General features: G+C 45.1%; 2 protein-coding genes across 4 annotated transcripts in view; one reads left to right on the forward strand and one right to left on the reverse strand.

The window, feature by feature from the left end:
- The window catches only part of LOC146200165 (shootin-1-like), a 51,998-nt gene extending 39,784 nt beyond the window's left edge, over positions 1-12,214 (reverse strand). Inside the window, exons 1-4 of one of the 3 annotated variants that reach the window (XM_084595395.1) lie at positions 10,962-11,587; positions 10,789-10,855; positions 10,618-10,712; positions 633-693 (exon numbers count right to left, since the gene is read on the reverse strand). In XM_084595395.1, the coding sequence (XP_084451521.1) occupies positions 633-654 (22 nt within the window). In that variant the 5' untranslated portion in view covers positions 655-693; positions 10,618-10,712; positions 10,789-10,855; positions 10,962-11,587. The other 2 variants (XM_084595393.1, XM_084595394.1) reach the window with 2 other exon arrangements.
- An 873-nt stretch (positions 12,215-13,087) lies between these two features.
- Positions 13,088-14,693, forward strand: LOC146200166 (uncharacterized). The gene has a single exon (XM_084595396.1). It carries the CDS (start codon positions 13,270-13,272, stop codon positions 14,140-14,142), a length of 873 nt encoding a protein of 290 aa, XP_084451522.1. The 5' UTR covers positions 13,088-13,269; the 3' UTR covers positions 14,143-14,693.
- Positions 14,694-15,019: the final 326 nt, after the last annotated feature.

Below are 15,019 nucleotides of genomic sequence, written 5' to 3' on the forward strand. Positions count from 1 at the left end.
AGTGGGGCAATTTAAAGCATTAAAAATCTTTCATTTGACAGTCACCTAGTTTACGTATAGAGGTATCATTACACTCCTCCTGGTATCGACAACTCTGAGTTTCCTAAAGCTTACATGATGATAGCCAGAGCTGATAGCCAGTTTGTACTCGATTTACCATTCTCTATATGAATGTGTAAATGATTATGTACCATGTGACAAAACTCGGAAAGTGTGATTATTTTAGTTGTTCCTTCTTGCTTTAGACTTGTTTCACGTGCTTTCACTAGTACCTCCTTGCCAATATCCTTGCACATTAGAGCCACAACCCCGTGGCAATATTATATGTATTTACTCCAAGTGACCATCACCAGTGTAGGCCACCATTTTAAGCCTTCACTCCATTGCATGGATATGCTAAGTCGCTGCTTCAGTATTAAGATTACAAAAGGTAAACTCGATTACCAGAAAACGTCCCGCTCTGTCTGCTACACTCAAAACATTGTGCCGTGGATAACCACGATAGCCAGGGTCGTGCAGGTAAAAGCAAATCTTTACCCATGTTAAATATGAAAACCATTGCAGACGACCTTCTTGGACACTGGATCTTTATGTGGTAGAAAGGCAAGTAGGCAAGTGCAAAGGAGGCTCACCATTTTCCAGGCTGTTGAGCATCTCTTGCTGCTCCTGCACTTTGAGCTGCAGGGAGGCGTTCTGTAGACAGGCAACACAAGGAAGATGCAATGCACTGGCTGAAGCCATCTTTCGTTTCAGTTACTGCGATTTTCTCTTTTTCTATTCTTTTTGTTCCAAAAATAAAATAAACTACTTCAGCCCGGTCTTGTCAAAAAATTGTAATAAAACCTTCAGTGTGCACAGACTGTTCAAAGACCAGTTCTTAATGCGAGCTAGGGTTGAGCTGTCTAGAAAACATGGCAAGTCTAAATTAACATACAATAAACATACAAAGGCAGGTATCACCCGCTGGCAGCTGCAGCTAGTTTCTATACTGCTGCAATGACAGAAATCTTTCAGGAACTGAGTGACATATATTTAATCCTGCAAAACATGGACACTAAAGATCTCCGAGATATCATGAGACATGCATATAATATCTATGACAGGCACCCTTCATGTGCTAAAAGGCTAAAAGCACAGAGTGACTAATTATCTTTATTCTCAGTGAAAGTGCCAGTTGTTGTACACACTGACTGCCAGACGCCCATATGAGCCGACTAGACCTCAATAGATAAGGCAGCCAAACATTGTATCATAGCAGAAGTAACATAATAAGCGATTAAATGGGATATGTGCTGTCCAACATGACCAACTTCTGTCAGAGATTAGCAGCACTCTAAGCAAGGCTATCTAATTCATGAAAGTATTAAAAAACTCAACATATCATTGACTGGAAAATTTGCTGAAATAGCCAAGCTAAAGGAATACACCGAGAAGTGCTAAACAGATGACAAGGCACAGTAACATTAAACATGTCTGATCGACCAAGTTTGGACATCCTTATAAACTACAGACCTATACAGCGCACTAACTATGAAGGTGTTAAGTTACTATGTGCCAGCTTCAGTCAATAAAATTACTTGCGGCTCATGTTGTCCAAGTGGGATGCATAAGACGGTGAAAAACAAATGAGTAGAGTGAGAAAATTTGTGTCGAGTTCATTTTACTCGGTACTGCTTCTAGTATATGTCACTTGTACCTCCAAAAATGACTCCAGTGTGGGTCATAAATCTAAAGACTGCCATAGGAACAGCTATAGCTTTTTGGGTAAAATATCTATAATTATTCTACGGCAAGTCAGGGGGTGTGTTTTGGCCATGTTTGTCGTCCTACAATATTTTTTTTTCTCTTGTTTTCCATAGTGCATGTTTAGTTTTTTGTTTTTTGTCTTTTTTTTTTTCAGTTTTTCTGTGTACATTGTAAATATGTAAATTGTAAATTGCATCATTTGCCTAACTTATTCTGTACTATATGTCTGTTTTTATTTATGCTGTTTTCCCCTCTAGAGTAATGCCCCAGTAAGGGCGCTGTAGGTACTCTGTATAAATAAATAAATAAATATAAGGACATGGACCTAAAATGAACTTCTGAACTGCTTGCTCCATTTGACTGAAACTTGTGAGGCTATATTTTAAATATCACTGCCGGGACCATATCTCTACCAAACTATATTATTAAAAAATAAGTATGAAGAATGTTATGCAGCCTACGCAAGACGACGGCTATGCTTGCTTAGGAAGACTAGTGTTTAAAAAAAGGAAGGTAATTTTCAAACACTTCTTTGCTGTTTTTTGTTTGAGGTCTTAGAATGCAAAAAAAAAAAAAAAAAAGGAGAAAGTCGTTCTTTTTAAAACTGGTCTATAGCAATGATGTTTCCTTGGCTCTTCAGTATGGTTATAAGTATAAGTAGATTTCAGTGTAATTCAATATATCAATAATTCAATGCAGTCGATCCTGGATCTATTTACTCCTGATATATTAAATTACTGCTTATATCAAGCTCTCAAAATATCTTCAAAGTCCCAAGCAAAAGCACAGCGGTGTTTGCGTTTATCGAACTCACACATTGAACATTTGATATACCGAACTGTGTGCCCTGCCCCTGCAATGGCCACTTCCTTTAATGGTGCTCCCAAGATCCCTTTTCGTGCATGGAGCTGAACCGGCTGAGCATTCTTGGCAAGGCTAATGCTGTAAAACCGTGTGACAAGGCGAATGTTGAGTCCGCTTAGAAGTATGTTGTCCGCCAAGCGAAATCTGTAAGCCTTTGATCAGCTAGGCTGGTTTTGATGTACAACAGCTGGTGTACCGAACGTCAGTTTCCCCGCATGGCAGCAATGTCGTGCTGAAAACGCATGCACCAGACCGAATGCCACTTTCCAGCAGACCCGACCATCGACGTCACAAGCCGAGTTACCGCTGCCAGCAGATGACCCTGGACGCTCAGCCAACCCAGTAACATATGCGAAAACTGATCATGGGAGCACCATTAAGGGAAGCGCCCCTTGCAGGGGCACGGAGCACAGTTCGATATACTGAATATTCCAAAATACCCTGGTTCAAGCGTAATATTGTTTAATAGCAGAGGTGGTCCCATCAGTGATATAAACTAGCTTTGCAAGTGCCAATGAACTTAGGCAAGCGGTTCAAAAGTTCACTCTTTAGAGTACTGTCACATGTTAACTTAATGATGTTTAAAATCTTGCTTCAGCAAGATTTGGTTTCCCATTTGCAAAAACTGTTTCACCTATTGCCCTATTAGTCAAATGACATAATAAGTCATAAAGGCAGACTACATTAAATCTTGACTACATTAAATTAAGGAATAAACAGCGATCCCATTTAGCACAATAATTTGGCACACACGACATTTACTATATGTGATGACAAATGGCATTTATTTCCATTCCTTTTAAGCAACTTACCAGATTGGTAAACAAAATATTTCCCTTTAGTTGGATAGAAGATAGTAGTTTGTTACAACTTCCACACTCAACTTCAAATAACCCTTAGAGTCTTCCGCTGAAAACTACCAAACAGGATACCTTTTTAAATATGCTTTTAGTAATCCATATTATATTAGGCATGCTTTTCTTCATGCTGGCTTGGACACAATAAAAGGAGAGTGAGAACAGGGCTGGATTTGCATCCTGTTATAAAATCCACATTATCTTCCTTAAGATATATCACAGATACTATTTAGTACACATTGAACAAGACGGCTACCACTCTTGCATCTAAGTTTACATTTTGCAAAGCCTTCTATTCAATTCTGAACCATAAGCTGCCATTCTAGGCAATATGGCAGTATCCCTTGTGGGTCCAAAAATTAAATATGCAATTAAACAAAAAAGCTCAATTTTGTTTCAAAACATGTGAGCCTTTCCTCCCCTTTGAGACGAAACAATATTCCTTCTTCAGTGCAAGGTACTGAATTAGAAGCACTCTGAGTTGTGGCCTTAATTTTCAGATACAAAGTTTGATGAAACCAAGCTGCGTTTGCCCAGGAGGATGCAATGAACTTTGTGCATATGGGAACGCAAGCAAAGATTCAAATGTCAAACTAAAAAACCACGCCATACTCGGCAACATCGAGGGTTGAATGTGCTAGCAAGCAGTTGACCACATTACGAACTGTACGGTGGCCCGGGCCAAATCTGAGTAAGGACATGTGAAAGGCTTCGCTTGGATACCTCCAAACCACATTTCGGCCAAGGTGAAATTTTGGATGGCCTGGGCCAGATTTGGGTATTGCCATGTTAAGGCATGTCAAAGCACTGCCTAATTTTTATGCAGCCATATCTCCAACTCGTCCCACATGTTTCCTGTCAGCAATAATAATTCCTCTGTCACCTCCCTATCACTGTCTCATTTGTATCACCATCTGAATGCCCATCCTTTCACTTTTTATCACGTAATATCATCTTCCCAGCCAAAGAAATCAATCTACTCCAATTGCCATTATCAATCGGAATCAACTGTGCTCAACTGGAACCAGTTCGAAAAACCTTAATTCTAATGATTACAACTGTATGAGAGGAGAAACCCTTCGAGCCCAGATGTGCTTGCCAATGCCAATAAACTGGACCAGCTGAGAAATCTTTAACTCCAAATAGATGCAACCTGCCTTTTTCACAAAGCCGCTCTACACATGCACACCCCTCTCTTGGTTGAAAAGCCCACCTGTGCATGCGCAATTCTCGGTCTCAGTGATCGGGCAGTCGGAGTTGATCTTGGAGGCCATGCGCAGCTTACATTCATCACAGCCATATGCTACAGATGGCAGTAGCTGTCAAGTACACACATCACCACATTGCAGGCGGCTGCATCTCCCAAGGACGCTATTTAGCCAGTAGCAGACCAATTTTCAACTACCCACTAGAGAGCGCCACATCTTCTAAAAAAAAAAGGCGGATTCAGGCATGGCTGAATCCAACAGAGTCTAACTGAAACCATTTGATAAAAACAGATGGTTTTGCCAATAGGTCGAACTGGTCTGCCTAACTGCGAACCAAATATCCATGCAAACATTTCGCATATTTGACAAACATAGCAAAATTCTTATGAATTTCATATTAAGAGCTTTTAAGACCTTAATCTGCTAAACTGTATTATCATTCACACTTTTTCTGCAGTTGAAATTAATTAAACAGGCATAACTAGCCCCAGTATGAGAGTCAAATATATCAAACAAAACTGAATACAACAGATATATATAATGCGAGTAAATGTATTCTGTGAATATGTGCTCATGTTATGTTGGCAGCGTCTGATATTATAGTCCCTTGAGTGTGACACTTGACTATCTGCTTGGCTTAATTTCTATGAAAGCATGTGGTTAACGTGATTTGCACTCTTTCGTAAAAATGTTGGCACATTAAGATAAGTGCCATCCACACATGCCAATCAGACTTTCTTTCTGCACCTGAATATTGCTCGTTTTGCATAACTTAATGTACAAGTAGATCTGTGAACCTCTGCTCAGTGCTGTTACCTTCATGAAACCTTATGGTTGAAATTGGAAGAGTTTGAATTCTTTCACTCAATTTAATTGTTTACTAATTTACGACTGGAAATTTCTGACTAGCACCAATCGGAAATTTTCCAAACGAAGTCAATTATTTTTACTTTTATTGGGTTTCTCACTTACTAACACACACAAGCTATCCTATCCTTCAAATAACACAGCGCTGCCGTGGCTATGAGGTTCCATACTCTCCTCCCACAAGAAATTCCTAGGTTCGAAACTATCCTATCCTTCAAATAACACAGCGCTGCCGTGGCTATGAGGTTCCATACTCTCCTTCCACAAGAAATTCCTAGGTTCGAATCTGCTCTGACGGACCTTATTTTTGTGGGATTTTTTTTGTGCTCCATCAACTTAAGAAGACTACAGGCCCACTGCTGAAATCGCTCGTCACGCCAGTAATGTTAACATATTAATAAGATCAGAGCTTGCAGAAAATTTTCAACAAGTGGCACATAATATAAACCCTGTTTGCAAAAAAACATCCACTTCACGTCTGTTGCACTGCCAAAAGGGTGCCTGGATATCAAAATAAAAATCACCCAAACTGTCTCAGCATGTTCAAGCTAGCTCTAGTCTCAGCTGTGTAAGAAATACACCATCTGTTACCTTATTCTACACAATAAGTGCTTGCAGTGCTCTGGTGACTTGATGGCCCATTTACGCAATGCCACAGGTATTCCAGAGAAATGAGAAGATTTCTGGTACATTGCCTTGACGCAAAAACGCACTACAGTGACGTTAGCACAAGAAGAGACTCAAGCAAAGTAACCATGAAGGACTATGCTGACACTAACAACACGTGTATTTAGGGGCGGGAAAGCAGGTGGAAACACTCCCTTTTGTTATGCCTAGAGGTGACGAAACAGAACCTCTGCATCTTCTTTATGACTTATCACGATCTATGTTTGTCCACCATGGTAAACTGCCAGTACCTTCTTAATATTGTACACAAACTTGTCTCTACTCTTCCCAATCACGGTTATTTGCTTTGATTTCCGCTTTGCATTTGTGGTCCCGATGATGCAGCTCAAGACTGCTGGACGGTATTTCTTTGAGTGAATTAATGTGTTCATGGGCTCTCTCATCGATACCCAGCACAGTCTGTCTGACGTAGATAACACAGATAACACTGTTCTGGCATGCACACAATCGCTTCTCGTGTGGCTTCGAGCAGGTAATACTAACATTGCACATATTGGCTTGTCAGCACATATGAGTAAAATATTTTACGACGACTACTACTCTTACGGAAAGGCGCAGCGGTGGCGTAGCGGTAGAACATCTGCCTCGCATGCAAGAGGACCAGGGTTCAAATTCCGGTGCCGCGCAATTCTCTACCGGTGAAAAAAAAAAAAAAAAAGGTCCGCGTGTCGATGGAATTGCATACACAGGGGTGCGACCTGATGCCGGTGAACACCTCCGGCAACGCACTCCCTCACCAGAACAGGAGTTGGCCACCCTGGTGCAGTAATTGGCCGCAACCTCCTATGATAAGCTCCATAAAACCCCGGCCCTCAGTCACCAGCGGCTGCGGAACAACTGACCACGGCGGCGGTCAGACCTGTGACGCAGCAGGGGGTGCTAAGAAAGCCTGGCTCCGCTGGACAGGCCGCCATTGGAAACTGACCCTGGCAACGTTTAATGCTAGAACCCTAGCTAGTGAAGCTAGTTTAGCAGTGCTGTTAGAGGAACTAGAGGGCATGAAATGGGCTGTCATAGGGCTTAGTGAGGTTAGGAGGCCGAATGAGGCATATACCATCCTGAAGGATGGGCATGTACTGTGTCATCGAGGTTTACCAGAGAGGCGACAACTGGGAGTAGGTTTTCTTGTCAATAAGTATATAGCGGGCAATATAGATGAATTCTATAGTATTAATGAGAGGGTTGCAGGCATCGTAATTAGGCCTAATAAGCGGTATAAACTGAAGGTTGTACAGGCCTATGCACCTACATGTAGTTATGATGACCAGGCAGTTGAAAGCTTCTATGAAGATGTAGAATCGGCAATGCGAAAAGTAAAGACGCAGTATACTGTACTAATGGGCGACTTCAATGCCAAGGTAGGGAAAAAACAGGCAGGAGACAAGGCAGTAGGTGACTATGGCATTGGTTCTAGGAATAGCAGGGGGGAGTTACTAGTTGAGTTTGCAGAGCGAAATAACTTACGAATCATGAATACCTTCTTCAATAAACGGAAGAACCGGAAATGGACATGGAAAAGTCCTAACGGAGAGACTAAAAATGAAATCGACCTCATAATGTGTTCAACCCCCGCCATTATGCAAGATGTAGAGGTAATCGGGAAAGTGCGATGCAGTGAACACAGGATGGTGAGGTCCCGAATTAGCCTAAATCTGAAGAAGGAACGCAATATATTAGTAAGAAAGAAACCCATCAACGAATTAGCGGTGAGGGGGAGAACAAAAGAGCTCAGAATCTCGCTACAGAATAGGTATTCAGCTCTAACTGAGGATGGCGACATTACCCTAGAGGCAAGGAACAATAATTTCAGAGATATCATTACTGAGTGCGCGGTAGAAGTAGGCGGTAGGATAGTTAGAGAGGATACCGGTAAGCTGTCTAAGGAGACGAAAGATTTGATTAAGAAACGGCAGAGTATGAAAGCTTCCAATCCAACAGACAAGATCGAATTGGCCGAGATATCAAAGCTAATCAATAAGCGCAAGGTGGCCGATATAAGGAAGTATAACATGGAGAAAATTGAGCATGCTGTAAAGAACGGGGGAAGCCTTAAAGCGGTAAAGAAGAAATTGGGCATAGGCAAAAACCAGATGTATGCGATAAGGGACAAGGCGGGCAACGTCATCACTAATATGGACAAGATAGTCAAAGTAGCCGAGGAGTTCTATACAGATCTCTACAGCAGCCAAAGTAGTCAGGACCGTAATGAGATTGGCGGTAGGGAAAAACAGTCAGACGTTCCATCAGTGACGAAGGACGAGGTCAAGAAAGCACTAGAAACTATGAAAAGGGGGAAATCAGCTGGAGAGGATCAGATAACTACAGATTTGCTGAAGGACGGGGGGGATATCGTGCTAGAAAAACTGGCCACCCTGTATACGCAGTGCCTGGTGTCATCGACGGTACCGGAACCATGGAAGAATGCAAACATTATCCTCATTCACAAGAAAGGGGACTCTAAGGACCTTAAAAATTACAGACCAATCAGCTTACTGTCTGTTACGTATAAGGTATTTACTAAGGTAATCGCTAATAGAATCAGGACAACCTTAGACTGCAATCAAGCAAAGGATCAAGCAGGGTTTCAGAAACGGTACTCTACTATCGATCATATCCATACCATCAATCAGGTGATAGAAAAATGCTCAGAATATAACCAGCCCTTATACATAGCATTCATTGATTACGAAAAAGCATTTGACTCAGTTGAAACCTCAGCAGTGATGCAGGCATTGCGAAATCAGGGGGTAGACGAGCCGTACGTGAAAGTGCTGGAAGATATATATAGTGGCTGCACAGCAACCATAGTTCTACATAAAGAAAGCAACAAAATTCCCATAAAGAAAGGTGTTAGGCAAGGAGACACAATCTCTCCAGTACTATTCACAGCTTGTTTAGAGGAAGTATTCAAGAGACTTGGAATGGGAACGGTTAGGGATAAGGGTAGATGGAGAATACCTCAGTAATCTGCGATTTGCTGATGACATTGCCTTGCTAAGCAACTCGGGGGATGAAGTGCAAATAATGATTGATGACCTAGACAGAAAAAGTAGAAAGGTAGGCTTGAAAATCAATATGCAGAAGACTAAGGTAATGTTCAATAGCCTCGGGAAGGGACAGCAGTTTACATTAGATAGCGAAATACTGGAAGTAGTAGGCGAATATGTCTACTTAGGACAGGTAGTAACCGCAGATCCGGACCATGAAAAGGAAATAACAAGAAGAATAAGATTGGGATGGAGCGCATTTGGCAAGCACTCGCAGATTATGACTAGCAGCTTACCGGTATCGCTCAAGAGGAAAGTACACAACAGTTGCATCTTGCCTGTACTAACCTATGGGGCTGAAACGTGGAGGCTAACCAAGAGAGTTCTACTTAAGTTGAGGACAACCCAGAGGGCTATGGAACGAAAAATGGTAGGGGTAACATTAAGAGATAGAAAGCGTGCAGAGTAGGTCAGAGAAATAACTCAAGTTAACGACATTCTAGTGGAAATAAAGAAGAAGAAATGGACATGGGCAGAACATGTAGTGCGAAGAGAGGATAACCGATGGTCGCTTAGGGTAACAAACTGGATTCCAAGGGAAGGAAAGCGTAGCAGGGGGCGGCAGAAAGTTAGATGGGCGGAGGAGGTTAAGAAGTTCGCTGGGGTCAAGTGGATGCAGCTAGCACAGAACCGGGTTAAGTGGAGAAATATGGGAGAGGCCTTCGCCCTGCAGTGGGTATAATCAGGCTGATGATAATGATGATGACTACTCTTACTACGGCGAGATCAAGGAGGCACTGGAAATTCATCATGGTGAACTAACGTGTCAAGAACATTGACAATTTGACAACCAAGAAATTGAAATTTTTGTGTAGAGCCTAGCCACAAAGGAGACACAGAAGTTCTGTTCCGTTACCTTGAGGTAAAACACAAAGAAATCTTTTAGCTCTTATTGATATTGTCCTGCCCCTAAATATAGGCATTGTTAGTAATAATGCAATCCATCTGCAATTTGAGTCTACTCTTGTGCTGACATCACTCTAGCTATGCTAGCTATGAACCGACCCGGTCAGGCACAACCAGTTTTGATCTAAACAGTACTCTTCATGCATCTCCAGTGTGTCAGCAAAGTATGCCAGCCAAAGTTCAAGCCCTGTCCTTCTTAAATGGCATAGCTTGCCACTTCAAAGTGTGTTAGAAGCTTAGACGTGGACCCACACTTCCAACCACAGAAAGACCTTAAGCATATATATGTGTTGGAAGGCTCTGAATTATTTCATCAAAGTGGAAGAATACATGTTAACATAGTTCAATTTCACGCTAGCTAGGATTCAACGGCACATGCAGAACATGTAATGAATATGTCGTGATAACCATGAGCAGCAAAGGAAAATTCAATACCTCATTGCGGAACTGCTTGGCAAGACTCTGCTGCTCTTGGTAGTGCTGCTTGAGCTCATCATAGCAGGATCGCAGGTCCTCGTAATCCCTGACAGCTGAAACAGCATTACATCGTTGTGGGCACTGCTGCATCGATAGGAACTTTACTATCACTACGTATGTATTACTTACCTGACAAACGCCATCCCTACTTACTGCACCAGTGAATATAAACTGTTTCCTTGTTCAGCTCTGCATTCTGTTTGCAGATGTTCAAGTCAGAAATATATCCATAAACAGTTCTACACAACATGGATTGCATGCTTTCCTGTTTAGAGAACAGGATGCACACCTTTTTTGTTTACCTTGTTTCCATGACCTGACAGTCTTTATCTGCTTGAGATATTTCAGAAAACATCCCTCTTTTCATAACAAAAGTGTCTGGTGTTGCACACACTTTTTTTTTTTTTTTTTTTTTTTTTTTTTTTTTTTACTCTGGATGCTTGTATGCAGTGACTTCCACACAAACTGACCGTCAAGTCATATATGTTTACAATGCAGCCTGCAGTGCGTACTGTACACCGTGGCGTACTGCCTAATGTGTGCCCAAGGCATGGACACAAATACAGCTACTGCGCACTTCCCCTGACAGCGCCTACGTGAACAGCCGTTCCGCTCACTGCTGTAGCCGTCGACACGTGCAACTGTGCAAAGTACGCGAGGAGTGACACACACACGCACACACATAAGCACCCGGCGCGGCGCACCTTAGCGCCACAAACGGTGAGAGCACGCTGACGCTCGCTTCCTGCACTTCCTGGCTGTCAAGGCGGCCGAAGATAACAGCCAGTGCGACGGCTACACGCACTAACTATGCATGCACGTGCACAACAGGGTGATTGCAATTTCAATCACGGATTATTGTCGTAAGTCCGAGCGACTTGCGACCGACGCGCGATAACAAAGTTCGGTCACCGCACACTGCATGATTACTTGCCTTGCCTGGAGAGCTGAGTCAGTCGAAAGAACTTCGGTCTCTCCACTTCATACTGGGCGCATGTGACGCACTGCACGGCTTGTGTAGACATCTTTTCGATGCTGTAGAAATGCGGCACACAGGTCGCCTACGACGACTGCATTGACACGAGATCACCTGCGCTCCGAACGGCGCACTCCGCACATGCAGTTGCCGCGGTCAGCGGGCGCGCACAACAGGAGAGTGTAACGATCCCGGAACAGGCCGAAATATGACCGGCCGGGCTAAGTAAAAACGTGACGAAACGAGGCGCAGCGTCCACGCTACTAAGTAAAAAAAAAAATAATAATAAAATCACACTCTCTTCCTTGCAGGCGTTGCGTACTCCGTCACCCCCCTCGAAGCGCACGATGAAACGAAAGCGACGCAGTACTAGCGGATGTGGAGCCGTCGGCGAGATTAAACCGGAGTCACACACTTGAACCCTACGTTGGCCGCCGCTTCCTTCCTACAGCACGCCGTCGATCGGGAGGGGTGCCTCAAAGAGAAGGGCAGATGAGAAACCGGATTCCCCACTGACGGGCTCAACTGGCTCGATTAAACAGAGAACAGCCCTTGGGAGAGCTATGCAGGCATGCTCAGCACGTGCGTTTGCGAGCTAATGTTTCCGCTTTAGTCTTCCTTAGTTTCGGTTTCGCTTTCTCATTTGGCATTGTTAGTTTCGCGGTCGATTCTACCATGGTCGATTCGTCATTTCATCAAGAGAAATGCACTTTTTGTAGAGGGCCGTTGAATTTACCCGTGTGACAAATGTGTTGTAGGATTCAAGCATAAAATACGAATCTTGTGGGTTATTTTAAGCATAGCCTCGGTTTGGAAGTTCGCCATTAGCAGAAAACACTCGCAAATGCAGTTATACATGCATAATCAAGGATCAGCTGCAAAGCTCGCACCGCAATCTTTATTTTTCGCGTACTAGGCGTCTTCGCACTGGGGATTGTAAACAACAACCTAGCTAGCCACTGCGGAGGGCAAGGTCGGGGCAATAGGAGCGGGATGATTCCTCTGATAAGATGCGTTTGTCGTAATAGGTAATCTAGCTGGAGTCTCTGTCGCCTTCCATCAGGCCTAGTCTGCAAGAAATGTTTTGCTGTTGCAAAGGGGCTAACTCGCACAACGATAAGAGCACGAGCTCGTTTGGCGCAGATACATGTATTTATTACCGCAATACGCCATCGTATATGTTGCTGGAGCAGGGATATAAAAGACTCTTTCGCATCCCTGCGCTTGTAGTCTGTCGCGACAGCTTTTGGATAATGGTAAAAAGCAAGTCCAAATACTTCTACTACTTCTACTCGCTCGCGGTAAGATATGAAACACGCATGCATCAAGGTCCATGCATTCTGTCTCATTTTGGCAGTTAGTGAGCATGCATCGCTAGACCTTCGTTAAAACCATTATAAATGTGTCTGCGTAACTACTTTCGTCAATAATGAAGTCCTTTCAGGGTCAGTGATCACATGGATGCAAAGAAATAGAAGCAGTGTGCGCTGAATCAAACAACAAACCAAAATCCGGGTGTTCCTGGAGAGCCAGTCTGCCTACACTGCGCCTATCGCGCCCCTCCTTTCTCTTCTTCAAGATGGCGACCGCCTCGCGGACGGTGTTCGGGATCGGTGCTAGCGTTTCGATTTGCGATGAATGGTGAGGCCCGGGCGGCCTCGCCGGTCCGCGCCACGGCCTCCCCGGTCAAGAGGCCCCTCGGCGACGACTACGGCAGCGACGAGGAGCGCGCGGAGCCGGCGAGCGGCTCGAGCAAGCGGCGCGCAGCGGCTACGCAGCTCGAGGTGAGCCGCTTCTGGCACGAACCTGCGGTCGGCGGCTCGGCGTCATCGCCGCGGCTAAGCCGGCGCTTCTACGGCGTCGACTGCCAAGCGCTGGCCAAGCGCCTCTTGGGCAAGATCCTCGTGCGGCGACTGGCCGACGGCACGGTGTTAAAGTGCCGCATCGTTGAGACCGAGTGCTACCTCGGCTGCGATGACCAGGCATCGCACTCGTACAACGGTCGGCGCACCGAGCGCAACGAGCCTATGTTTATGGACCCCGGAACGGCTTACGTGTACGTGGCGTACGGCGTCTACCATTGCTTCAACATCTCGAGCGAAGGCGATGGCGCAGCCGTGCTGCTACGCAGCGCCGTCCCTTTGCAAGGCGTCGACCTGATGAGGCGCCTGCGCGGCGCCAAGCGCAAGGACGCCGGCCGCAAGCTTAAGTTGTTCGAACTGTGCAATGGCCCTTCCAAGCTGTGCCTTGCCATGAATATTACCAAGGAGGCGCTGAACAAGGAATTCCTGCCCGACAGTCAGGCGCTGTGGCTAGAGCGAGCCGACGGTGAAGGGGACGTGCCGCCCGAGGAGATCGTCATCTCACGCCGCGTCGGCATTGAGGGCGCGGGCCGCGAGTCGGCGGCCAAGCCTTTGCGCTTTTACCTGAGGGACTGCGACTGCGTCAGTGTCAGGGACAGGGTCGCCGAGGCCCGGAGCGCTGCGCTACAACAAGGTGTGCCCTAGCCAACCCCTCTCGACGCACTGTAGGAAATATGTGTCGCCTTGGTGGACACGACTGTGCGAGCAGCGGTGATCTCCACTCCCATCCCACTTCGGTGCTAAACAAGCGCACGTCAACGATTGCGCCGAAGATTCGTCGTCGGCAGTCGAAGCGCCGACAGACGACCGGATAGCCCGCGAGCACACACAAGGACCATTGTGACTTTTAACCCCTCTGCTCGACCCCCGGTTTTTCGATTCGATTACTGAACTCTGTTTGCAATGCGCACGCCAGGCCCGCGTGCGCAAGTACGCACATAGCGCGCATTGCGAGCATCTCTACCTCCGCCACAAGCCAAACCATTTGCGATCCCTTTTTTGTTTGTTTATTTTCAGTTTTTCACGCCCTTAAGTTTGTTCCTGACGGCCGCCTCCCAGAGTCGGTCTTGTTTTTATTTCGCGTTTTGTTGTGTTTGTTAAGACGGTCGAGATTGTGCGAGACTCCCGTCTACCGAATTCGCGGTCTCGCGCATGTGCTCGTAATAATATAAATAAAAAGACTGCATAACTGCCTTCTTTTCGGGGCTTTTCGTGGCCTGTTTGCGTGTGTGCTTTGTAGAAGCGAGTCAACGCCACGCCCCGATGATTTTCTGATCCACCTGCAAACAACCTTCTGTTTTCGTGGTCAGTACGTGACCACTCCAACTATACTCTAGCTAAAGCTGTACCCTCCATTCGTTGTTTTTGTGTGTGCATATATGGTGTTTACCGACGTCAGCTGATCGCTGCTGCTTATCGGCGGCATTCTTCCGGTGTTTGTCGGTGAGCTCGAAGCGCCCAACGCCCAGCCCAACTACGCAGCCAAGCGAGGGACCCAAGCGACCGTGCACGCGTCGTTGAG

This window comes from Amblyomma maculatum, chromosome 2 (genome assembly GCF_055883805.1).
Source record: "Amblyomma maculatum isolate TAMU_Amacu chromosome 2, ASM5588380v1, whole genome shotgun sequence".
In the NCBI taxonomy this organism is placed as follows: Eukaryota; Metazoa; Arthropoda; class Arachnida; order Ixodida; family Ixodidae; genus Amblyomma; species Amblyomma maculatum.

What these genes read in the sequence shown, in the direction of transcription:
- LOC146200166 (XM_084595396.1), top strand. Translation starts at nt 13,270, where the DNA reads ATGAATGGTGAGGCCCGGGCGGCCTCGCCGGTCCGCGCCACGGCCTCC.